At 40.1% G+C, this 25,566-nt stretch overlaps 1 protein-coding gene across 8 annotated transcripts in view; it reads right to left on the reverse strand.

Annotated features, from left to right (window-relative positions):
• The window catches only part of plekha7b (pleckstrin homology domain containing, family A member 7b), a 370,768-nt gene that overhangs the window by 11,280 nt on the left and 333,922 nt on the right, over positions 1 to 25,566 (reverse strand). For all 8 annotated transcript variants that reach the window (XM_069897806.1, XM_069897811.1, XM_069897802.1 and 5 more), the window contains 3 exons: positions 21,933 to 22,024; positions 17,689 to 17,886; positions 740 to 889 (listed from right to left, as the gene is read on the reverse strand). In XM_069897806.1, coding sequence (XP_069753907.1) covers positions 740 to 889; positions 17,689 to 17,886; positions 21,933 to 22,024 — 440 coding nt within the window. The remainder of the gene's footprint in view (positions 1 to 739; positions 890 to 17,688; positions 17,887 to 21,932; positions 22,025 to 25,566) is intronic.

The following is a 25,566-nucleotide window of genomic DNA, read 5'->3' on the forward strand; positions in this document are numbered from 1 at the left end:
CCTCCCCCTTTTATTCAGGCTCCTGTCTGCCTTTTGCTCGAACCTTATCTAAAGGCTCAGGCTGGAATCATTGATTACCCTTTGTACTTCCCATAGATGCTGTGTGTGACCTGATGAGTTTCTCCAGCACTTTTGTGCATTGCGCTCGACGTCAGCATCTGCAGACTTTCCAGTTTAACTTTGACAAAAGTTTTGTTTGGAGGCGGGATATTTCATAAGAGTGTTAAAAGTATTCATGGCTCAAACTCTAATGGCAGGATCCCATTGTGGGAGGAGGGATCACCCTGGGAAATTAACAGATCACCACACATTTAATCAATTATATCTGCTGATAATATTGCATCCTTTGAATTATTTTTTTTTAAAACACAGATGTGGATAATTACAGAGAGAGTTGAACTGCAATGCTATTGCCATTAGAAGCAAGGTTTTTGTTGCTCCTTTAAGGAACAACATCATTTGAAATGGGAGTTGGCTGAATGTGACGACATTTAATCTTCAGTCAACTGAAACTGAATATCATATATATTTTTCTCCTCGTGGGAACCTTGTTTGTGAAATGTGGTTAGCATATTTGTACAAGACAGTGACTTTACTTGGAGGAGCTGGGGGGGAGGGAGAAGAGGGGGCTTTGAGATGTCCTGAGCTTGCGAAAGATGTCACATAAATTAAGAAGTACAAATTATGAAAGATATTTATAACACTGGTGCTTAGATGTTTGCAATTCATGTAATACTACCTCTTTGCTGAGATCCAAATTGTAGTCCAGTGGTTCCACGTCAGCTTCCACCACCGGCATTGACTTTGTAAATCCACCCTGAACACTATTATACTCTCCTTTTGCCGCTTTTTCCAGTAATTGCATATCGAAGTCTTGTTCACGTTTCCACTAGAAAGAAACAAAACAATCAATTAACATACCGCTTCAAAATTATATTCTCAGAAAATACATTTCTGGAATTCGTGGCCAAGGACTGAGGATAATGACTTCAACCAACCACAGACTCCACCCCGCACCACCAACCCTCTTCTTGGCAACAATCTGAAAATCAACACAGTTGTAAAGTTGGAGTCAGACCAATCCACATATCTGCACCAAGACAACCCATTCCACCTTCATGACTGTATCTGACTGTCCTTAGCTCAGTCACCAGCTAATGAAACTGCAATCCGTATCTTTATTCCCCACAGCTTGACTAGTACAGCGGACTCCAAGTTAGTCTTGCCATGTAATTCTGAGGTCATCCAAAACCCTGCCGCCCATTCTATTCACCTGTTACTTCTTGCTCACTGAACTTCTTTATTTCCCAGTCAAGCAACAACTAGAGTTTAAAAATCTCAGCTAATACTTTTAAATTCCCCCTATTTGTTGACCTTCTAGGCACTGCTCCACAAGCTATTTGTACTCATCCAGTTCGGGCCACAGCATTCAGTTGTGTGCAAGGTGCATTCAGCTGCCAAATTCCTGAGGTCAGGATTTTCTTGGTTTGAGCAGCCAAGTTACATTTTGCTGCCAAAGCAACCCAGAATTGCATAGGAAAGCAGCACAATTCAACATAGTTCCTTTTTGCCATCTTATTTGTCATCATTTAGCTATATTCAACTGGTATAATTACATTTTTGTTCATTCATCAGGATATGATGCAGCCAACACCATCATTTATCATCATACCTTAATTGACTGAGAAGGTCATGGTGTGCCATCTTTCTTGAACTAGTACAGGACATCTGATGAACAGATTCCCCAACAATAGTTGAGGAAGGTTCCAAGATTTATTCCCGGTGACAACAAAGCAGTAACCTGGGTTCAAATTTGGGGCTGTCTGTAAGGAGTTTGTATGTTCACCCCATGTCTGCATGGCTTTCCTCCAGGTGCTCCAGTTTCCTCCCACCCTTCAAAACATACCCGATTGTAAATCAATTGGGTGGAATTGAGGAGCATGGGCTCGAGGGCCGAAAGGGCCAGTTACTCTGCTGTACGTCCAAACTTTAAAAAATGAACAACAAAGTGTCATTTTAATCAGAACCTCAAGGATGTAGAGTTTCTGTGTGCTAGCTGCTCCTGCCCCCTTTATAGATTGATGAGAGTGCTCTCACAACAGCCTAGGCAAGTACCATCATGCATGTTGTAGATGATAGACTGGTTGCAGGCAGAATAATTGATTCAGGTGGTGGATGTTGTACAAATCACATTGGTGGATTGGTCCTGCAGGTGTTTCCCACTTCCAATGAAGTGAAGAATATTCCAATCAACTCCCAACTTGTGCCTTGTTGGTCTATAATGGATGGTAAACCATGAATGTGAAAGGTATTAGATACTTGAAGTGTGAAATGTGAACAAGTTAAACCTGCGACAAGGACAATGCGGAAGCGTTAAGTATTTAACAACAGGGGAGGAGAAACGCAGGAGGTGATAGGTGGACATTTCCTGGAGCCTATGTATCAACAAATATGGGACATGACTTTTACCCCCTTCTCACATGATGGATACAAATTGCTGATTATTGGCAATTTAATTCACTGACAATTCTCCCTTGCACAAACTTTGATCTTTGACCTCCGTAGACGAATGGACTTGTCCTGCAACAATTAGCTGTGTTGGCAAGATATTTGGAGGTGGAAGATCAAAAGTCAACATCAGGAGTCAGGCGAGACTGTTTTCATTTATCGCCTATTAGATATGGAGGTCAACTTTCACAAAGGAGGAGCCAGCAAGCTCCTCAAAGATCCAAATCAATAGAACAAGTTTGCAGATTTGAAGAATGGGAATGATGCAGCATAGATCGCTATTTGGAAAACAAGAATGAAATGTTTTTCTCAAGGTAAACCAAGTGACTAAACCAATGGCTGAAGGTTGAAGTGGGAGAGGACCATTTTCCATTGAGAAGATAGTCAATCTATAAACACAACACACGGAAACCAAGGACTGTGAAGAGATCCAAATTGTCACTCACAGACTTCTTGAAGTTTGAGGTAAAATGGTTAAGGTCAATTAACCTGCCACTTAAAAGAAATATTGTTTCAGAGATATCTGGATAGGCAAATGCAGCATGGGTTCAGGAAGGAAAGGCCACATTAAGAACATTTAAATTTAGACATACAGCGCGGTAACAGGCCCTTTTGGACCACAAGCCCCCATCCACCAATTAATCTACAATCCCCATTCATGTTTGAAGGGTGGGAGGAAACTCAAGCACCAAGCACCCAGAGGAAATCCACAAAAACACAGGGAGAACGTACAAACTCCTCACAGACAGAGCCACATTCAAACCCACGTCGCTAGCACTGTTAAAATGTTGCACTAACCACGTCATCGACCAGAGAGCTGGAGTTCTTTGAGGATACAACAATCAGAGCGGGTGGAACGGGTGGATGTATATTTGTGTTGGAGGAAAGATATTAGCATGGATGGAAAGTGAGTCAACCAATAGAAAGCAGAGAGTTGTAATTAGGTTCCTCTTGTTGGCCATCAGTGGTTAGCTGAGTGAGACAACAACTAGTGCTGGGCCCTCAAATGTTCATGATGATCTAAAATTGTTGAATTTAAAGTCAAAATCTGAAGACTGCACTGGCCTAATAAGGTGAGATGGGCTCCTTCTCAAGCTTATATGAAAGCTTAGTGGAATGGGTCGGTTGGAGAATACAAAGTGACAAATAACCGGAAACTAAAGTCCTTGTGGACCTGATGGATTTTTACCAGTGGAGGAGAACCCCCCCCCCCTCCCCCCCGGAGCAGCAAACATAGTGCACTAAATTGGCAGTGTCGTTTGTCAGTCATCGCTCCATCTGTGACATGTGTTTAGGTCCCCAGTGGCAGTATGAGGGCAAAAGGTCTGGGACTACATGCAGGTACTGAAGGAGATGGAAATGTGAGCCTGGAACATGCTGGAAGGAACTGTCTCTTCAAATGGAGGAAAGGTGGTGGCATCAAGTTCTGCAAGTATTATAAATTTAAGAGCAAGGCCAGTAATGTGAAAGGTTATGGCTTATCACCAGTTTCAGAATTTTTTTTTCTCCTACTAGCAATATCAGTGGTATGGTTAGCGTAGTAGTTAGTGCAATGCTGTAACAGCACCAGCAATTGGGACCGGAGTATGGATCTCTTGCTCTCTCTGTGGGTTTCCTTCAGTGGCTCTGGATCTCTCCCACCCTAGAAAATATACCGGGGATTGTAGGTCAATTGGATGTGATTGGGCGGCATGGGCTTGTGGGTCGTGCTGTATGCCAAAAAAAAAGATGTTTAATTTAAAAAATAATAATTTAATATTGGGCATTCATCAACTATATGAACTTGCTTGAAATAAAACACAAAAGTCAGTAGACACCGTGGTTGAAGTAAAAGCAATGGTGGAGCAACTCAGCAGGGATGTGTACTTTATATAGTAATGGTAAAAATATATAACCGACATTTCAGGCTTGAGCCCTTCATCAAAGTATGGAAGAATGTCAGCAGGCATCCAAACAAAAGATTGTGGGGTGGGGGGGGGGGGGGGGAGGAGAAAGGCAGGAGGTGATAGATGGAGAAGGGAGGGAGGGGACAGCAGAGATCAAGTGGAGGAGGGATGGCTGGGTGAAGGAAGAGAACTGGAAAGGGGAAGGAAAGGGGGGAGGGGGTAGAGGAGAGCAGGTTAGCAGAAACCAGAAAAGTCGATGTTAATGCCATCTGGCTAGAGAGTGCCCAGATAGAAAATCTGGTGTTGTAGTCCCTGTTAATGCCGTCTTGCTGGACTTATCTTTGCCTATTAATTCATTCCATTATCATTCTTTTTCCACTTGGATTTTCATTATACCTTTTGTCATTTAATCTCTCTGCCCTCAATACAGAACATTCATATTTTCTCCTCTCTGCCCCTCAGATGTCTCAGAACTTGTTTTTACCTCTAATTTTTCCTAGTTCTGACAAAAGGTTATCAGTGTGAAACATAACTCTTGTCTCTCCTTCCACATGTACTGCCTGATAAAATATTTTCTTGTCCAGTATTTTCTATTATTTCATATTTCCAGCATCTGTAATATTAATGCCCTTCATGCAAGGTATGAGGACTGGTGAGGTGCTTTTCCTTTGATACCCATCAACTTCAGCTCCCCGGGTGCTTCCATCCACATTTTACACATTGCTTCAATGTCAAGGGTAGTCAATGCCATCTTGGGAATTTGTCTCTTGGGTCAACAACATTCTCCATCATTTTGTTTGCAACATTTATTGGGCAGTATTCAGTTGGATTAGATGTGGTCTCCACTGCAAGAAGTCAGGCATTTCTTTGTCATTTGTTAGCAAAGGCTGATTATGAATGTGAACATTTCCACTTTGTTTTGGTGTTTTTTGAGAAAAGATGTTTATTGGCCAAGCTGGTACAGTTACTGTTTGTGACTGGAAGCAGTCACTCCATTATTGCTTGCTGTTTGTAGATTCTTTCTGTTCTTCAGGAGACCTCATAGATTAGAAGCACCACACAGATGGCAATACACTGTTCCACAAATGCTCCCCATCTTGACTGGGTACAACAAAGATGTTTGTGTTATTTATTAACAATTTAGATGAGAAGGTTGGTGGTATAATTGGAAAGTTTGTATAGACACAAAAGATGGCAATATTGTGGATTTTCTGCTATCAAGTGCATTAGAGTGATTTTTTTTTCTTGAAGAAATATGGGGGTTGAGTCCAGCAATATCCAATGTTTGAAAGGTATTTTAGCTCATCAATCTTGCATTCTCATTAAACCAGTTTCAGTTCTCCTCAGAACCCAAGATTCTCTGCACATTTGTCAATTATGCTGGACTACAGGGCAGCTACAAGCTGTGCTCCTTGTAAATCTGGGGTTAGATACAGTAGATTATCTGTGAGGCATTGAGAATAGTCAACTATGAGGTGAGCTTCATAACTGTGCATTCTCTACATTATTTAGTCCAAGTTTTCAGTTATGTATAATGTGGCATAGACAAGCAACTATTTATTAGGATAAGAATCAAGCTTCTAAGCTTCAAAATTCCTTTCCAAAAACTCAGCTCTTCCTTCTTTAGGAATGGGCCAATGTTTCCCTTTTCGCAAGCTTACAGGCACTTGTTGTAAAGTTGTGTGTATTTAGTTTGCTGTTCTCCCTGGTGCTCCAATGAACCAATTCTTCATCATTTACAACACACAAATTCAAGGTGAAGTCAGTTTCATAATGACATTTTTTTTATCTTCTGAAATCACAACTGGTTAAAGTCCCTTGACAAAGCATTTCAGATGCCAAAAGGAGTATACAGCCAATCCATTTGAACTATTCCCAAATTAGTAAGTCCTAAGATGAAACCGTGCAAGTTTGGACCAGAAGTGCTGTTTGCTGACATGAAAATAAATTTTTTTGTCAACTGTAAAGCAGAACTTTTCTTCACAATTTTCAGATATGCAAAAGTTTACATAGTTTGATCATGCTTTTGATGAATTGTACAAATGATGGTCCATGTGGGGAGAAAAACACACTACTCATTACTCAAGTACATCCATCAGACAGAAGATCTTCCAATTCACAGCAATGACTTGGAATTTTGTTATCAGCTCCCCCAGCAGCAGCAAGTAATTTGCATGCATTGAAATTGGTAATACTCAGAAATAGAAATACATTCAGTCGAATCCTCCTCCTCTAATTTGGCTCTTATGGGTTGTGCCTACCCTGTTTCATAGTTGAATGACTTCTTCACTACATCTTTGGCATTTTGCACTCCTCCATTGCAAATTTGATCCTGAGCCAAACTTCAGGCAATTAAGTTCCAAATTCTTCATCACAGTTTAAGTGGAAAAAGAACCACATAATTCAAGCAGGTTCACTTTTTGTACCAGAACCTCCAATTTGCTTTTCTTAATTAAAAAAAAAACTATAATAAATCCAGAGCATACTTTTCCTCTGAAGCATTTTAAACGTAAAGAAGGCTATACAGAGATTTGGAATGCGATTGTCCTAACTTCAGAGCTGAGCATCAGGGTAGGAACCTCCTGATGATGAGTGACTGTGTCAATGGACTTGACCACAACAGCTGTATTATTTCTATTGAAAATCTTCAACATACTTGAAGTGCCTATTTTGAATATTGACATTTTATATTTCAAACTGTAACCTCATTTTACTAATCAACTTTTCTCTTGACAACCTTGATACATCAGCAGTCCATTTTTGTAGCTAAGATATTTGGAAAGCTTTAAATGAATCATTATATAATGAAGAAGAAAGAACCCTTTCAACAGTGGAAAAATATTAAACTGATAATCTAAAGTTAAAATAGCTCAGTGGGTGACAATGCACAGTGATCCAGAATTTATTCAATTCATGAATCAAATTAGACTTGCCATTCCCACTTAGGTCAAGGAGATTCAAATGAAACAGTGACCACCAAAGGATCTCCAGGTTCTATTAGGTGAGTAACCACCCATTTCCTAACCTTGATTGAAGTCCAACAGATAAAAGTTAAGCTGGAATAAAAAATGTCAAAGTTGATAGAAGAACAAAACATATGAAATAAAGATTGGATTAAAAGATATAAACAGGAACAATGAAATAATTTAAAAAGGTAATTTTGTTTAAAATCTCAGAGCTAAAAATTTGAGATGTTGTAGTAAGAGTTGCTTGGCAGCAACTGGGCATCATGCTATTCAAGAGAGTCAATGTACTGATGCGGTTAAAGCTCATGAACTCTGTGGCAGATGTATTCAACATGCACAATATTATTATGAGAACCTATGTCCATTTGAGACACATAATTTGAGGACTGCACTGCTTCTAGGCAACTTGCAGAGAAATACCACCTCTCAAGCACTCACATTTGTATCTGTGTTCACCTGGTGTTGTCAACAGCAAGTAGTGCTCACCTCATGTTTAATCTGGACCACACTCTTAATATTACTGAACCTGTGTAAACATTTACTGGTAGTTCATTTTTCAATGAACCTGCATGCAGTTTCAAATTCTGGCCACCAAGTGTCACTTTCCAACAAGCCAAGCAACAAAATGCAACTAAAGTTTTTGAATTTTGCAGATTAAAAAAAAATGTGTACAACTTCCCAAATAGTTTTCCACTTTAATCCACTCAAGAATTCTTAATCAAGCTGCACACATCCTGTTACATGGCAAGGTTGAGGAACTACAGCTGGAAAAACAAGAGACAGCGGGTTCTGGAATGTAGATGAAAGGTCTCGACCCAAAATGATGACTTTCCGTTTTCCTCCCCAGATGCAGCTTGACCCCCTGAGGTCCTCCAGCAATTTGTGTTTTTGGCTGAGGAAGTACAGCAGTAAGATTAGACTGGAGAAGTTCTCCTTGGAGCAAAGGTTGAAAGGAGATTTATTGGAGATAAAGATCATGAGTGGTTCATATCAGGCATTCTCAATGGGTGCCAACCTAGATAAACCTGCTTAAACCCAGCCTCATAACCCTCTATTTTTCCTGCCTGTCACGTGCCTGTCAGAGTCTTCAATGTCCCTATTGTACTAGCCTCCACCATGACCCAAGGCAATGTATTTATTCAAGACACTCACTACTCTAAATTCTCCCCTCAATTTGTATAGAAGTCCTCTGGTGTTTGCAACTCTTGCCCTGCGATAAAAGTGCTGGCTGTCACCCAACCTATGCCTTTTATAATCTTGCAGACCTCTATTAAGAAACCTCCTATCCAAAGAGAAAAGCTCTGTTAACCTTGCCTTACAAGACACGTTATCCAATCCAGACAACATCCTGGTAATTGCCCTCTGCAACCTTTCCATAGCTTCCACATCCTTCCTATAATACAGTAACCAGAACTAAACACAATATTCCAATGTGCTCTAAACAAAGTTTTACAGAGTTGCCTCATTACCTCATGACCCTTGAACTCAATCCCCCAAGTAATGATGGCCAACTTACCGTAAGCTTTCTTAACTACCCAATTAGCCTGCATGACAACCTTGAGAAATCTATGGGATTTGGACCCCAAGTCCCTCTGTACTTACACATTGTTAAGAATCCTGTCATTAACCATGTACTCTGCCTGAAAATTTGACCTTCCAAAATGCATCACTTCACACTTATCTGCATTGTACTCCATCTGCTACTTTTCCACCCAGCTTTGCAACACTTCTGTATCTCACTGTAGCTAATGACACCATCCACAACACCTCCAAATCTTTGTGTTATCTTCAAACTTACTGACCCATCCCTTTACTTCTTTGTCCAGGTCATTTATAAAAATCATCAAGAGCAGAGATTCCAGAACAGATCCCCGCGGAACTCCTCTAGTCGCTATCCTCTAGGAAGAATACATTCCATCCACTCCTATCCTTTGAGTTCTGCAGACGAGCCAATTCTAATTCCATAGATCCACAGAAAAGAATCCATAGATCCCTTTCTGAACGAGACTACTCTGTCAAATGCCTTACTAAAATCCACACTCAACACATCTGCTGCCCTACATTCATCAATTTCTTTTGTTACCTCCTTAAAATACTCTGTTAGACTCATGAGGCATGACCTTCCCCTCACAAAGCCATGCTATCCCCAAGAAGACTATATTTCTCTAAATGCTTGTACATGCTCCTTCCCTCCCCCCAACCCCTTCTTTTACCTCCGATCCTATCCCTTTTAAAACATCTAAACCTTTGTACTTGCATCAGCCAATCCTGTCCTTGTGTCAGCCACATCTCTGTAACAGCCATAACATTATAATTTCAGACTGATCCATGCTCCATTCATCTCCCTTATTTCTAATACTTATTGCATTGAAATAAACACATTTCAAACCCTCCAACTAACTACATTTATGCTTCCTCCACTGCCTGTCCTTCCTCACAAACTCACATTACATCAACATTACCACCATCGGCTCTATTTTCTGCCTCACATACTGGTTCCCAACCCTCCACCAAACTAATTTAATAGATGCACAAGTAGGCCATTTGGCCCAGCGAGCCAGTACTGCCATTCACTGTGATCATGGCTGATCATCCAGTCAGTACCCCATTCCTGCCTACTCCCCATATCCTTTGATTCTGCTATCTTAATGAGCTCTATCTAACTCTTTCTTGAAAGCATCTAGAGAATTGGCCTCCACTGTCTTCTGAGGAAGAGCATTTCACAGATCCACAACTCTCACGGTGAAAAAGTTTTTCATAAACTCCATTCTAAATGCCTACCCCTTATTCTTTAACTGTGGCCTCTAGTTCTGGACTCCTCCAACATCGGGAATATGTTTCCTGCCTCTAGCGTGTCCAATCCCTTAATAATCTTATATGTTTCAATCAGATCCCCTCTCATCTTTCTAATTTCCAGTGCATACAAACCCAGTCGCCCCAATCTTTCAACATATGACAGTCCCGCCATCCCAGAAATTAACTGGTGAACCTACACTGCACTCCCTCATTAGCAAGAATGTCCTTCCTCAAATTTGGAGACTAAAACTACATACAATAATCCAGGTGTGGTCTCACCAGTACAACTGCAGAAGGACCTCTCTGCTCCTATACTCAACTCCCCTTGTTATGAAGGCCAACATGCCATTAGTTTTCTTCACTGCCTGCTGTACCTGCAGGCTTGCTTTCAGTGATTGATGAACAAGGACACCTAGGTCTCATTGTACTTCCCCTTTCGCTAACGGCACCATTCAGATAGTAATTTGCCTTCCTGTTCTTGCCACTAGAGTGGATCACCTCACATTTATCCGCATTAAACTGCATCTGCCACCTCACCCAACCTGTCGAAGTCACCCTGCATCCTCATAACATCCTCCTCACATTTCACCCTGCCACCCTCCCCATTCGGTTCAGGTGCAACCCACCCTTTTGACCGGGTCACAACAGTTCTTATTCATCTTACTTGGGAGAATCCCAATCTGGAACTCTTGATATTTACTCATGCACAAGAATTCTGAGCACTTCCACCAAAGATCAATTTTCCCAATAATTATCCTTCAACTCTGATTAATCTTGGCAGGCCCTCATTTTCTCGGAGATTTCTGTGTGTGTATTTAGCTTCCATTTTCCAAACAACATTGTTCTTCAAGAAATTGTCCAGAAATGCTTTGAGCAATTTTGCAGACATGGCGACAATACAAGTTTCCCTGATCTTTTGGTGCTGCGGTACTTAGTCACCTCACTCCTTCAAATTATTCGCCATGACCAATGCCTTTAAAATCAGGTTTCCATCCAAAAAAAAAGCAGCAAATCAGTGGTCCTTCTTTCCACTGTGGCCAATCTTCACATGGGGCAACCAAACCAGCCCCCTGAGGAATCTTACCTGCTCTCAGGTAAACAACAAGATGGAGAGGCAGAATGCACATTGTGTGCTGTTCAGGATATTGTAACTAACAGTGGAACGGCAGAACACTCATGCCAGCCACAGGCTAAAAAGCAGCATTCATGCTTCAGTAATGCAACAAAATTCACCACATTGGCCGTGTGAAAAATACTTCAATTGAAAGTGTCCATGGTTGCAGCTTATTGGTGTCTTTTTGACGAGACAATCTTTTAGAAAGTCAAAGGGTCAAGCAGCATCAGTGGGAGAAAAGGAGGTCAAAACTTTGAGCTGACATTCCTGTTGTCTTCACCTTTCACTCCACATTCACCCTCTGTCATTTCCACCAGCTGTAATTCAACCTGACCACCAGACACATGGACCCCTCCCAACCCCTTTCTGTAGGGATCACTCTCTCTAGGATTCCCTTGTTCATCATCCCTCCCTACCCACCTCTCCATGACACCTAGTACTTGCCCCTGTGCCATCACAGGAGGTGGAACACTTGCTCATACACCTCCTCCCTCACCACCATCTGGAGACCCAAGCAACCCCTCTACCCAAGGGGAAGATCAAGGGGCACCTCCTCTAACCTCATCTACTGCATTCGATGCTCCCGGTGTAGCCTCCTCTGTGTTGATGAGTCCAAGGGTAGATGAGGGGACCGTTTGGCAGAGCATCTACACTCCATCCATAATGGCCATCCTGAGCTCCAGGTTTTGAGTCATTGCAACTCACTTTTCTATTCCCACACTTGTCTGTCTGTCCTGGGCCTTCTCCACTGTCAACACAAACTAACGGAATAACACTTCATATTCTGCCTGCTGACTACAACCCAATGGAATAAATATATCATTTTCTAAATTTTAGGCATCGTCCCTCCTTTCTTCTTCTGTATACCTTTTGCTCTTCCCCATCATCCCCTTGTTTTTTGTCCACTCTCACCCATTCTCATCCCCCCCTTCTCTACAGTTCCATCCCCTCCATCCCCATCTTCCCACTGGATAATTCCATTCTTTCCCCAACTTTAGTTCCATCTGATCTCTTTTTACTACCATTCTCACCTTCTCATTGCTTCCAGCACTGGTAGCCTTGGTTTTATAGTCCCCAATCCACACTGCACGATTCATCTTCCTCCACCTGACCCCTTGGTTTTTCTTGCTTCTCTCTCCCTTTGTCTAGTATCTGCCCCTCTACTTCCTCTGTCCATATTATATCTCTGCTCTATCAATCCCATATGATGGTCTTATCCCACCATGTCCTCTTTACAATGGCTTCTCTACTATATCTCCCCAGTCTCAATAAAGAGAAAACGTCAACCCTTCTTTCCTCCCACTAATGCGACTTGATCTGCTGAGTTCCTTGAGCAGTTTGTGTTCGACTTCAGATTCTAGCATCTGCAATCGGCTGATCTCATAGAAGGCCCATTACTTTTCATCGTCATCATTCTCTCAACAAAATTACATGCAGAAATACTGCATCACACAGTTTCCCCAAAGCTAGAGGAAGACAATTTGCTTTCCAAAGTCTAGTGTAGCGCTGAAGGAACACAGTGGGTTCAGAATCAAAGCTCAGTTAATAAAATCAAAACATTGCAGGGTGGAAGTCGGAGAAGAAAATAATTTTAAAAAATCAGGCTCTGGAGAGAAATAATCACAAAGGAAGGAGATGGGATAGCTGATCAAAGTTTAATAGTTACCAACCTGTTTACCCAGAGCACTTTTAAAATTGTATGCTGATAATTCACACCAGTTGTTTACTCTCAGCCTTAGAAGTTTGCTTCAAAGGGCCAATTATATCTGACCTTCACTATTGGTGAAAAAAATCTCCATCATGTATGAGGGGATAATATCTAGCAATACATCAAGAAACATACAAAAAAATCTGGAGAAACTCAGCAGGTCGCGCAGCATTCATAGGAAGTAAAGGCTGAACAACATTTTGGGCCTGGGCACTTCATCGGGTTTAAAAAATAAAATAGCGGCACTGCCAAAGCTGCTGTAGTGGCAGCTCTGTCACTGGTGGGAACTTTCAGAGAGTGAGGAGCGAAATTTCCTCTCTCTCTGCGGGGTCCAACAATCCAGTCTGACTGCCATCGGCTCTGTAAAGGCTTTAAAAGGCCTGTTAAAGGAGTTAATGCTGATTTATTTTAAAATCCCATGTGCGCTGTTTCTGGCCCAAGATGGCGGCACCTATAGTCGGCAGTGGTCACAAGGGGTTGCAGACTCCAGGGAAGCGGAGGACTGGCATAGGCACCAGACAATGGGAAGACCACTCCCAATTTGAGAAGGAGAATCAGAGGGGACAACCAGTGAAGGACTTTGGAGGCTGAAGAACACATCCTTGTTGGTGACTCGAGGGGAGGAATCCACATAGGAAGTGGGCTGCTGGTGACTCCAGTCAAAGGATTCACACAGTGCTGCAGGCTGCTGAAGGCTGGCTCATAACTAGTTGAAGGGGTACCAGTTATTGGAACCAAGATGCAAGAGGGTGCTGGAGGCTTCCTGATCGTGTCAGAGTGTGCATCTGCAGCTCGGGTTGCCGATGGTTTGGAATGAAGGCTATGTGGATGCAGAGACTGAGAGAGTGCTGGAGGTGAATCCATGGACATACAGTCGCTCTGGGGGCCTCTCTTTTGCTTCCCTTTCACTGACTGTAAGGGGCGATGATTTGCTGATAGCAAATTTTTGTCTAACTTACAGTAAAATAAAGGAAATTTCATGTAACATCACATTTTCTGTTTTATTACATGATAAAATAAATTTAAATCTTGAGTAAGCAAAAAACAGATAGGCGTATAAATAAAGCGCCCAAGCTCAAATCGTTAGTTACCCTTTACTTCCAATGAATGCTGCATGACCTGCTGAGTTTCTCTAGCATATTTGTGCATTGCACTTGACCCCAACATCTCCAGACTTTCTTGTTCAAGTCTTCAAACCTGACAAGATGGACTTCTTAATTGGCTTATCTTCTAAATAGAGGTAGTTGTTATTGCGTTTGGGTCAATGCACTGCAATTCCAAATAAATTGAACAATCTATTGTGAGAACACCAAGTTTAAAATGAATGTAGAAAATACGATGGAGAGAAGGTCAAGCCATGATTCCATTAGGACAAGCCTTCCTGTGGCTCAAATGGCTGGAGAAAATGCTTTTACTCTTCAATTTAAAAATCTTAGAGAGTAAAACCCCTGGAATCCAGCACCTATGGAGTTTGGTAAATGCTGGATAAGTGAATTTTCCAGTTGCTTGAGAATGTATGTTGCACGATTGAAGAATCAACAGCGAGGCTTGCCAATTTTAAACTTTCATGTTTTTTACCTATTTATTTTCTGTGATTTATTTTGCTGGTTGCTTAAATTCCTGATTACAGGGGTTTTACTGTACATTGAAATACTCGTGCAGCCAGCTAAAAAATAATAGTGCATGCATACAACTAAAATAGGCTACAATCACATTTTTGTAGAGACATGACACTCAAACCATCAGCCAAAAACTCATCTCCAATAGAAAAACTGTCAGTCACATTAACTAGTATGTTCTTCAACAAAAATGGCAAACATATTTGCAACTACTAAATTGCATATGCATATATGCATAATATATGCATAAAATATGCATAAAACTTTACCTCTTAGATTATGTACAAAACCCTCAACAAAAAAAAGACAACTAAAACTATTACATATAGACAAACAGCACAGTAATAGGCCATTTCGACCCAATCGACCTACATTTTGGCAATATGAAATAAATGGTTCAACTACTCTTTGTTCCTGAATAAATAATGCACAAGCACCAAATGTGACATGTCAGAAAGAGAGAAAAAAGAGACATTCCATCACTTTGTTTCAAAGACATATATTCTGTCACGCAAGCAGAAAAGATTGACAAGATTCAGAGATATAATTTCGTTTTCTGATAAATTCACTCAACTCCCAGAATATTGGATCTCATGCAACTCTTTCATTCTAAGATTCCTTGTTTTTTAAATTTTTCAGTCAAACACTAGCATAACTGAATAGTTTGTATTCAGAACCAGGCCTCATTGTGGTGAGATTAAATCAATCCATCGAAACACAATTAAAAGCATTAGTCAAAAGGAAAAGGAAATTCCAACAGAGATTAACATCTTAATTAATAACTTTATTTTTTCCATATAATATCAAACTATATTTAACTTGCAAGTGTATGGTTAAATGTAAAATGTCATCTACATTTCCCAACCATGTTGCTTGTTATTAGCCACTATGAAATCCAGTCATAAATCACTTGTACACAAATTGCACCTTAATTTTCCAGTGGCTGTTTTGGTTAATAGCACAAATCTTTTAAAAAGAACTGGCTCTGGAACACAGTCCAAGTCTTTCTTTAAATAATAATTTGCCATCAGTGATGCAACTTGTACATGGGAATCTACAGTTATTTTACAAATGAATATTAAATTGAGCACAAATGTTGGAAAACCAGAAAATGCACATACAAAATCTGTTAAACATCTACAGAATTGGTTTTCTATGTCTAGAACACTTCTGTAAATATAACTCAAAATAATAAAATTACTTAGAAATACGTTTCCACTGAAATTACATGTACATACGTTTTAACAATTTGTCTTGATCCCTCTGGATATTAGATTTTAATTGGGTTAAAAGCAGCAGTGATTTTTGTAAAAAAAAAAATCAATGTGCAAAAATATTAATGTTAAAGCAGGCAGCCAATTCTGGGTGCCAATTTTAAATATAATTAAATTTGTTTTGGAAAACAAAAAACAAAATTAACCAAATGTAACAAAAGAACAGCATCTAGTATTCTCAATTCAATCCAATTCTGAAAGGATAAAAATTCGGTAGCAGTGAAGGAGTGAATATGTGGGCACTTGGTTTCAATGTTATACAAGCCACAGTTCCCCTTGCCTGTCAGAACATAACTGAATGCTATTAAAATCACTGCCATTTAGCAATCTTAGTTAAGGTGAGTTGAGGGGGACTTAATTACAGACAATAGACAATAGGTGCTGGAGTAGGCCATTCATTTAGATCATGGCTGATCTTCCACTATTAGTACCCTGTCCCTTCCTTCTCCCCATAACCCTTAATTCTCCTGACCACAAGAACCTTATCTAACTCCCTCTTGAACTTATCCAGAAAACCCGCCTCTACCACCCTCTGCGACAAAGCATTCCACAGATCAACAACTCTCTGGGTTAAAAAAATCTTTTCTCATCTCTGTCCTAAAGGGCCTTCCCTGTATTCTTAAACTATGGCCTCTAGTCCTAGTCTCCCCCAACATCAGGAACATGTAATCAGTTTCTATTGCATCCATTTCCTTAATAATCTTATATACCTCAATCAAAGGCTAGGTTCGTAAGAGAAGATCTGAGATAAGCTGTAAATACTATAAACTAAGCTTGCACATTGCTTTTCCATACAGAAACACAGTGAGGCCTGGTGATACATAAAAAGCAAGGGATCCAGTTAGATGTTACTGACAAGTAAGTAGAGTAGTCATGAAAGCAAAAGAAATTGGTGATAGTCTGCCAACAATTTAGTAACTTGTGCATTGATTCAGATATAGAACATTTATATGGGAACATATAAATGTATATTATTGCTCAGTCTTTTGAAGCTTCTAGTGCTGCGTAAGGTTAATTACACAAAGATAGTCATGGACAGGAATCGCCATGTGCCTGCAATAATTTTTCCTAGGATAGCAAAGCATGAATTCTACTGGTTACAGAATTGTTGCTTACTGCCCTTGAGTAATCAATACCACAACACTGAGCTTTATCAGCAACTTCAGCTGAAAATGCAAATGAACAGACAGGAGGCCACCTGCCAGTCAATTATTATAGGGTCTGCATCCACTCACAACCAAGATTATATAAGGTACTTTTAAAAAAAAGCATTTTAGTTGCAATTTTCTGGACAATACTCAACAGCAATAAATGCATTTCCTAATTCAATTCCAATAGATTTCATTTTACAAGTATAATATTACATTTTTGGCATTTTCAAATTCTAAAAATGGTTCTCAAAAATAATTTAATTTTCCCATTTCATAAAAAAATTGCAATGGACATAAAACTGCTGGATGGATTCAAAAGACTCAAGCTGATCTGTGCATGAGAAAGTTAAATGTGGGTTATGCTAAAAGCACATTCTAATAATAATTTTTTCTCCAGCAGATTACTTTCTAAATCCTTCCAATAACTCACAAGCACTGCTCAAATAACACAATACTCATACCACCTTACCTGCAATTACACGAAAACAATATCTTCCCAACATTTCAAAGTTGATGAAAATAACTCAACATGAATCGATTAATATTATTTTTGTTTAAAATGTACTAAAAGAAAATGCATTTCATCAGCCTAAGAATTTAAATGGAATCTCTGAAATACATATCCTCTATTTCAGATAGTAGATTCCTTAATTACTACAAACGTACTGAGCCCACATCAGCAGAAAATGGTCTGGACGTAGTTCGGGAAGAATTAGAGTGCCGTTCTCCAAGGCTCAACGTTCTCTTGCGCTCACGGACCAAAGCCTTCTGATGTCTCTTCATGCGCTCTAGTTGCTCTTCTGCACTCATTCTACCTCTTTGGTGTTCTCCATAGAGGCGTTCCAAGGCACTCTTCGGTCTTTCCTGCACCAACAGCACAAAAAGGGAAAGAATTTTGTTTTGAATCATCTTTTATAAAAACAAGAGATTTTACAAAATTTCACCTAACTTCAATCAAAAAAAATGTAATTCCATATAAAAACAATGAAGCCATTATTGTTGAAGCTGCAGAATTAAATTGCTTTTAATGATTTAGCAAATCATTTTAACAACATTTTATTTTGTAATGGTAGAAGTGTGATAAAGAGCCTTGCTAGCCAAAAGCCAGATTAGTCACATAAAGATACAAATTTAAAACATAATTAAATTCAGTTAATTAAATAAAATATAGAACTTAAACTATGAAACAAAACAGTCACATTGACCATAAAATGGCAGGAACTAATTGGCTCCTCAATATTCTGGTAAAATTCATACCTGAATACACACCATCATGAATGCTCATGGCCAACTCTACAAAATATTTCTATCTCCAGCACTGCAGCTTCTGAAGTATAATTTTGTGGCAAAAAGAGAATAAAGGGAACAAATAAAAAAGACTCGCTCTTTTGAGACACCATGTTTAAGATGCATTTTGACTATTGTTTTCACAAGTATGCAAGACACACAAAGATATTTTTATAAAAAATATAAAGGAAACAAGTGCAAAGCTGCATAATACAACCAAAATGAGATTGTGGTTGTCTGAAGCTTTATGCATAGTTGAACTTCACCACCAATAAACCATCCATGGGACTGGAGCTCATCTCCAGAAGATGTGGGAAATGAATATCACTCTCCAGAATCAAATTCGCCTGAACGTCAGTGGTTCAACTGCAGTTTGCAGACAATTCTTACTATTACACAAGCCCAGAAGACAAGGTCTAAAATGCTGCCGACTCGTTCAACGAAGCAGATGAGAGGATGGGCCTTACATTCAACATACCCAAGATCAAGGTCCTCTCCCAACCCGTCCCTGCTGCACAATGTTGCCCTCTGACCTTAAGGATCATTACGAGATCCAGGAAAACAAAGACCACTTCCCATATCTCAGGAACCTCCTCTCAGCGAATGCAGATATTAATGATGAAATTTGCCATTCTCTTCAATGCACCAGTACAGCTTTGCTTGATTGATGAAAAAGGATCAAGACCTCAAAGGGATCAACATCTCAAAGGTCAAGACCTCAAATACACCACAAAGCGAAGGTCTATTCCTGAGCCTGATGCTTCTGAGACCTGTTCTACCGACAGCAAACTATCTCAAGATACTCAGCAATAGCTCTGCAACATTCACCATTGTCAGCATCCTATCCCAGGCCAATAGGAGTGGAAGAAGTCACCTTACTTTGAACGGTAGCCAATTGAATGTGTTTCAGAATATTATTGAGATATTGTTTGACAAGCATGCAACATTGCTGTATAGCATTGGTACTCCCAATGAGACAATAAAATCAGAATCAAGTTGGTTCAATCTCCTTCTCATTAAAGTGGCATCAAGTGAAAACTTAGGCTTAAAAAAAAAATCAGGATGTTGCCAAAGATGGAGGATAGATGACAATAATGATGAACCCAGACCTGTCGACTGCAATGCAGGCAGCAGGCCAAAACTGTGACATCTGCTCCATATAAAGGTCTCTGAATTCAGCTGGGGCAAAGATTGCATTTGTTTGGTTTTTCGAGCATCAGTCAGTGGTTCAAGCGCACAAGTTCCCAACCGCAGCTGAAGTCAGACTGCTCACCCTGAAGGGAGCCCACATCACAAAGTGCAGGTGCAGCCCTGCTGGAAGAGCGGGTGGCAGTCCTGCAAAAAGCGAATGTGATCTGGGAAAGTAGAAAGGTGCAGCCCTGCTGGAAGAGTGGGTGGCAGTCCTGCAAAAGGTGAATGTGATCTTGGAAAGTAGAAAGGTACAGCCCTGCTGGAAGAGCGGGTGGCAGTCCTGCAAAAGGCGAATGTGATTTGGGAAAATAGAAAGGTGCAGCCCTGCTGGAAGAGTGGACGGTAGTCCTGCAAAAGGCGAATGTGATTTGGGAAAGTACAAAAGGTGCAGCCCTGCTGGAAGAGTGGGTGGCAGTCCTGCAAAAGGCGAATGTGATCTGGGAAAGTAGAAAGAGAAAATCAAGGGGGAGGGCAGGTTTCAGACTCCTCAGATGGCACACTGAAGGGTTTGAAGTGGGAAGAAAGAGATAACTTGATTCCACATGCTACCAAGAGGCTCTGCGGAGACATTCAGAATCGGCAGACAAGTTTAGATATGCTGGCTCCCAATAATCTAATGGGCGGTAGTTTTTGGTGAATGTATTTTCAAATATATATCCTTCCAACTACCAGGCAAGCCTCACATACATCACATCTCACTTTGTCCCTGTTCCTCACGTATCGAAAATCTCTCCATTATTGTACCAAATCTGTACACCCATCACCTTTACGCACTTGGAACTTGTCACACTTTCATTTTAATTTTCAATATACAGTAAAACCCTTGGTATCCAGCACTTATGGGAATTGGTAGATAAGTGAATTTTCTGGTTGCTTCAGGTTGCGGGATTGGTAAACTAACGGTGAGGCCTGCCAATTTTAAACTTTCGTATTATTTACCTACTTATTTTCCACTTTTTTTTTTGGCGGTTGCTTGATGCTGCCAGTTGCTCGAATTCTGGATAACAGGGGTTTTACCCTAATACTCTTTAATCAATATGTAGTCATCATCAAATTCCATGAAGCTCTGATGCACCTTCTCTCTTGCAGCAGAAAGTGAGGCCTCTTACCTTCATGCATATATATATGCCTAGTCCCACTTCCTCAATTATTATTTCTGACGTACAAACATGGTTAAGTTAAGAGTCCAACTCATAGTATTTCTAATCCTTCAAAACAGTTCCCACTTGTGACTTTGTACTTTGGGATAGCCAAGCAGTATGAGAAAACTACACATCTGTGAACTACCAAGATAACAAAGATGCATCCATCATTTTATTTCACTTTGTCAGCACCTGATAAATGCAAGTGAATTAAAAAGCTGGATATGCATCACGTGCCGAATGAGGCAGGGCATAAAAGCATTGGTGATCATTCAGCACATGGGATGCTTAATAGACGACTCAAAAAAGGATATTAATGAACCAACCTAAAGAATAATGGGCACTGGGAATGCCCAACAACTCAGGAAAAATCTAAGAAAAGCCCTTTGCTCTTTTGAAATAACAAGAAACACAAGCCCACAATGATGAAATTAAGCACAAGGTTTGCAGCAGCCACCAGCTGTTTATTATTTGTCTATGTGTGTGTTACGTCTGGTTGTGTGTCTGCATATTTTTTGCACCGAGGTCCGGAGAAAACAGTTCGGTCAGTTTCTACTTGTACAATCCGATGACAATAAATTTGACTTGACTGGACAATGTACATTAAGTTTTCTGTCAAGAAATGCAGAAGTCAAAATGTATCGACAGATATTTATCTTTTATTTTCATAACTTTTCATTATTCTAACAGAAAAGGAGAAATTCAACCCCAGAATCTTTAAGAGGATCATTTCAATGAGCAATAAAATGCATTCTTTTCCCCCAAAACCCTGAGATCCTGAGCAATAATATAAAATGGGAAAAGTAATCCTACATATCTAACCCTAAACTGATTTAACAAAATCTTTATTTCCCTAAATGCATCAAAACAATAAAACAATGAAGAATAACAAAAAGGACTTACTATGTTGTTTAACAATAGATTGGATATTTTCTCAGAATTGTTTTTAATGATTATATTTCATTCATTAATCCTAATAGATTCCAGGAAAACATACCACAGCCAACATTTATCATGATGCAAAATCTGTCACAAGAAATTTCAAATCACTGATTGATTTTTTTTTCCCTGGAATCAACCAAATCTCAATAGTTTTGATTAACTCAAGGTATTTTTTTTTCTCAATGCACTTTGAGAGATTTAACATAAAACTGTATTGGAGATTACTTTTCACAGCTCAATGGAAGACTTGGCATTCATAATGTCACCCATCATTTAAATTTAGCTGACAGTTTGAATTTCTTTCTTGCACAAACAGTCAAACAAGAAACAGATTCAAGATGACTCTACCTTAGAGCTGTTTTCATCTCTTTTATGGCGAAGTGTGACGTAAGAGGCTATGCTGGATGATTCTTGCAGCCCTGAATTAGATGATGACATCCCTGAAAAAAAATTGTTTAATAAAATTAGATTTTCTTCAAAAGGATATTTTCAGTAAAATGTCGTAGTTGCAGTACTTCAATGTTATTTTTGAAGTTTATCAATTGGAAATTTTAATGGCAGATTTAATGGTGGAGGAGCAGAACCTAACCCTAAGCCATAGAGACCAGGAAACAACCAACTACCTGCTCTCTCATGAGTTAGCTGAGCTAAATGTTAGCCCTCAACCATCAAACTCTGAAACAACAGACTCAAACAGAGACTTTTTAAAGGTCTCTTACTTTTCTCGTTACTTTTCTGTATTTGCAGTCTGTTTACTTTTCTTTTGCTTACATTTCCTTCTTTTCTTTATGTTGCTTTCTTCTCAAGAATAGTTGATAGTTACTGATAATTAGAAATTCTGCCTGGCTCACAGGACAAAGAATCTCAGGGTTGTATTTGATGCCACGTATGTACTCTGACAATAACTTTGAACTAAGGGGGCCTGAGTTGCAATTCATCACTCCCAAGCCAGTCAAGCTGTTCATAGCCCAATGTTACCAGTCTGATTTAAGTGACATCCTTTGATGGTGATCATATCAAACAAGGTTAACCGAACTAGGGGTTTTATTTTTGGAGCAACAAAGGATAAGAGATGACTTAACAAAAGGAGAGATGATTATGAGGGGCTTGAATATGGTGGACATTCGGTTCCTTTTTCTTGGGGTGTCAATACCAAATACTAGAGGGTATCTATTGAAGGTGAGTGGTGGAAAGTTTAGTGCAGATATCAGAGATAGGTTTTCTTTTATAGAGTCCTGTGTACCTACCACACATTGCCAGAGGTGGTGGTGGAGGCTGGTACAAAAGGGGCATTCAAAAGATACTTTGGCACATAGATGTAAGAAAAATAGAGGGTAACGAGTGTCGGGTGGGGAAAATTAGATGGTCGTGGAGTAGGTTTACATAGGTCAGCACAACCTCAATGGCTGAAGGATTTGTACTGCGCTGGAACATTCCGCTTTCTCTATTTGAGCAGTCCATGATTAATGTAACAACAAGAAATTCAAAAGCCTGATGTATTTTGGTTTTCTGAATCTAGAAGTGCTGGTCTTCAGGCTTCAGGTCTTGCCTGAAGATTATGGAATCGTGTGGTTATCAGACGAGGAAAAGATTGGATTCAACTACGATGTCATAGAGTTGTACAATACAGAAATAGATCCTTCAGCGCAACTCCCCCATGTCGGTCTTCAAGAATTAGGCACCTTGCTGACATTCAAAGTCTCTATAAAGTAATCAATGTGCCACCATTTGCCAGACTAAGCGTGGAAAGTTCTACTTGTGAAATCAAATGTCAATGAAACAGTCCAAAGAAGTGGGGAGAATAAATTGGAGCAAGAAAAAGAAACTCCAAAACAGTACAGGTTCACAACTCTGAAAATGCCAATGAGGCCATCAAAATGCACAGGGTAAATTGCATCATGAATTTCAAAGTTCAGATTTATTGTCAGAGTACATAGTGTTACAAGCCCAGAGGACCCATAAACCCAGCAGCAATAGATATTCACCATGACAAATGGTTACTTAAACAAGTTGCTTTTAATTATCTTTAAACATGAAAATAGAATCAAACTTTAACTTATCTCTATTGACTTAACTAACCTAACTGTGTAAGTTCAGAAAAGTTATTTGGTTCACAGTCCAATCTCACTTCTCATTCCTCCAAGTTCACTGGTTGCAGGCAATTCTTATACTGAGCACAGAATTTAACATTTATAAAGTTCACCGGGCTTTGGTGCTTGAAAGGTAAATGGTTACTGCTCAGGAAGGTTCTTGTCGGTTTTCAGAGAGAGATTTGTTGTTCCAGGACATCCACAACTGATGTATTCCATCAGCCACTCCAGTGTCTTGCTGACGAAACTTGCCCCATCAGGGTTCTCCAGATGATAACTTCTTTCTTTCAGGTCACCACAGAGTTCTTTTTTGTTTCCCTTATTCCAAGTGAAACATTAGACACCCAGTCCTCTCCTCTTGCATGAATCACAAGGGCTTTAACCAGGCCATCTTCCAAAATGGGGCATTCTACAAGCTTGTGAGCTTGTACTGTTCCAGTCCCAGCTGCTGGGTGTAACACTGCAGAACTGATCTCTGTGTATCTCTCTCTCTCTCTCTTTCTGAGAGAAAGCCTGTTTTACTCCCTCATCTTGCAAAACCACATGACCCTCTTACATCAGCAAGCTCTCCTCCAGACAATATGTGACTCCAACAAGCTCGTTCATCTGTTACCTTTTGTAAACAACAATCCATTAGAGAAGTCTCTTGAGTACTCTTCAAAGCTCTTGCAAAAGCTGTGAGGCCCCAACATGTCTAGCATTGGGCAGAGCTCCAGTATTTCAAATAAGATCCATTTTAAAGTGTTTGCATGTGATCTACTCTAACAAACTTTTCCCAATTTATCTCCCCAAAACATATCTATATAATCTGTCACAATACATGACATCACAAACAGCCCTGAGATTCTTTTTTTTTCTGGCAGATCAAGTAGCATTTCTACTTACTGGTAATGCAAAAAAAAGGACTCAAGAAAAGATACATATACAAAAGAGAGAAATGTAAACAAGAAGGATGTGCAAACAGACTTGCAACAGAGAAAATAAATATTTAATAATAAATAATATGCAAAGTAAGAGCTCCTAAATGAGTCTCTGATTGAGTTTGTTGTGGAGGAGTCTGATGGTGGAGGGGCAGCAGCTGTTCCTGAACCTGATGGTGTGAGTCTTGTGGCACCTATATCTCTTTCCTGATGGCAGCAGCGAGTGTGCCTTGGTTAGTGTGGATCCTTGACGATTGCTACTGCTCTCTGTCAGCAGTGCTCCATGTAGATTTTCTCGATGGTGGGAAAAGTTTTCCCTGTGATATACTGGGCTGTACCTATTATCTTTTGCAGGGCTTTCCACTCAGAGTTATTGGTGCCCCCATACCAGGCAGTGATTCTGCAGTCAGCATCCTTTCGATCTGCAGAAATTTGCCAAGATTTCTGACATAGCCAAGCTCTGCAAACTCCTGAGGAAGAAGAGGTACTGGCCTGCTTTCTTCACGATGACCTTAGAATGTTGGGTCCAGGAAAGGTTCTCTGAGATAGTGACTCCCAGAAATTTAAATTTGCTCACACTCTCCACTCTCCACTCTCCCAATGATCACTGGATCGTACACCACTGATTTTCCCTTCCTGAAGCCCATAATCAGCTCCTCCATTTTGGTAACTGACTCCAAGGTTGTTGTTGGTGCCAAATTCTCAATCTCCCTCCTGTGTACTGGCTCATCAGCCCCTTTTACATAACTCACCACTGTGCTTTCATCAGCAAATTTGTTGACAGTGTTACTGTTGTACCAAGCCACATAGTCATAGGTGCAAAGTGAGTAGACCAGTGAGCAAAGAACACAGCCCTGTGGTTCTCTGGCACTGAAGGAGATTGTCGAGGATATGTTCTTACCAATCCTCTCTGATGTGGTCTTGAGATGAAGAAATTTAGGATTCAATTATACAGTGAGGTATTGAGGTCCA

Source organism: Narcine bancroftii, chromosome 1 (assembly GCF_036971445.1).
Source record: "Narcine bancroftii isolate sNarBan1 chromosome 1, sNarBan1.hap1, whole genome shotgun sequence".
Taxonomy (NCBI): Eukaryota; Metazoa; Chordata; class Chondrichthyes; order Torpediniformes; family Narcinidae; genus Narcine; species Narcine bancroftii.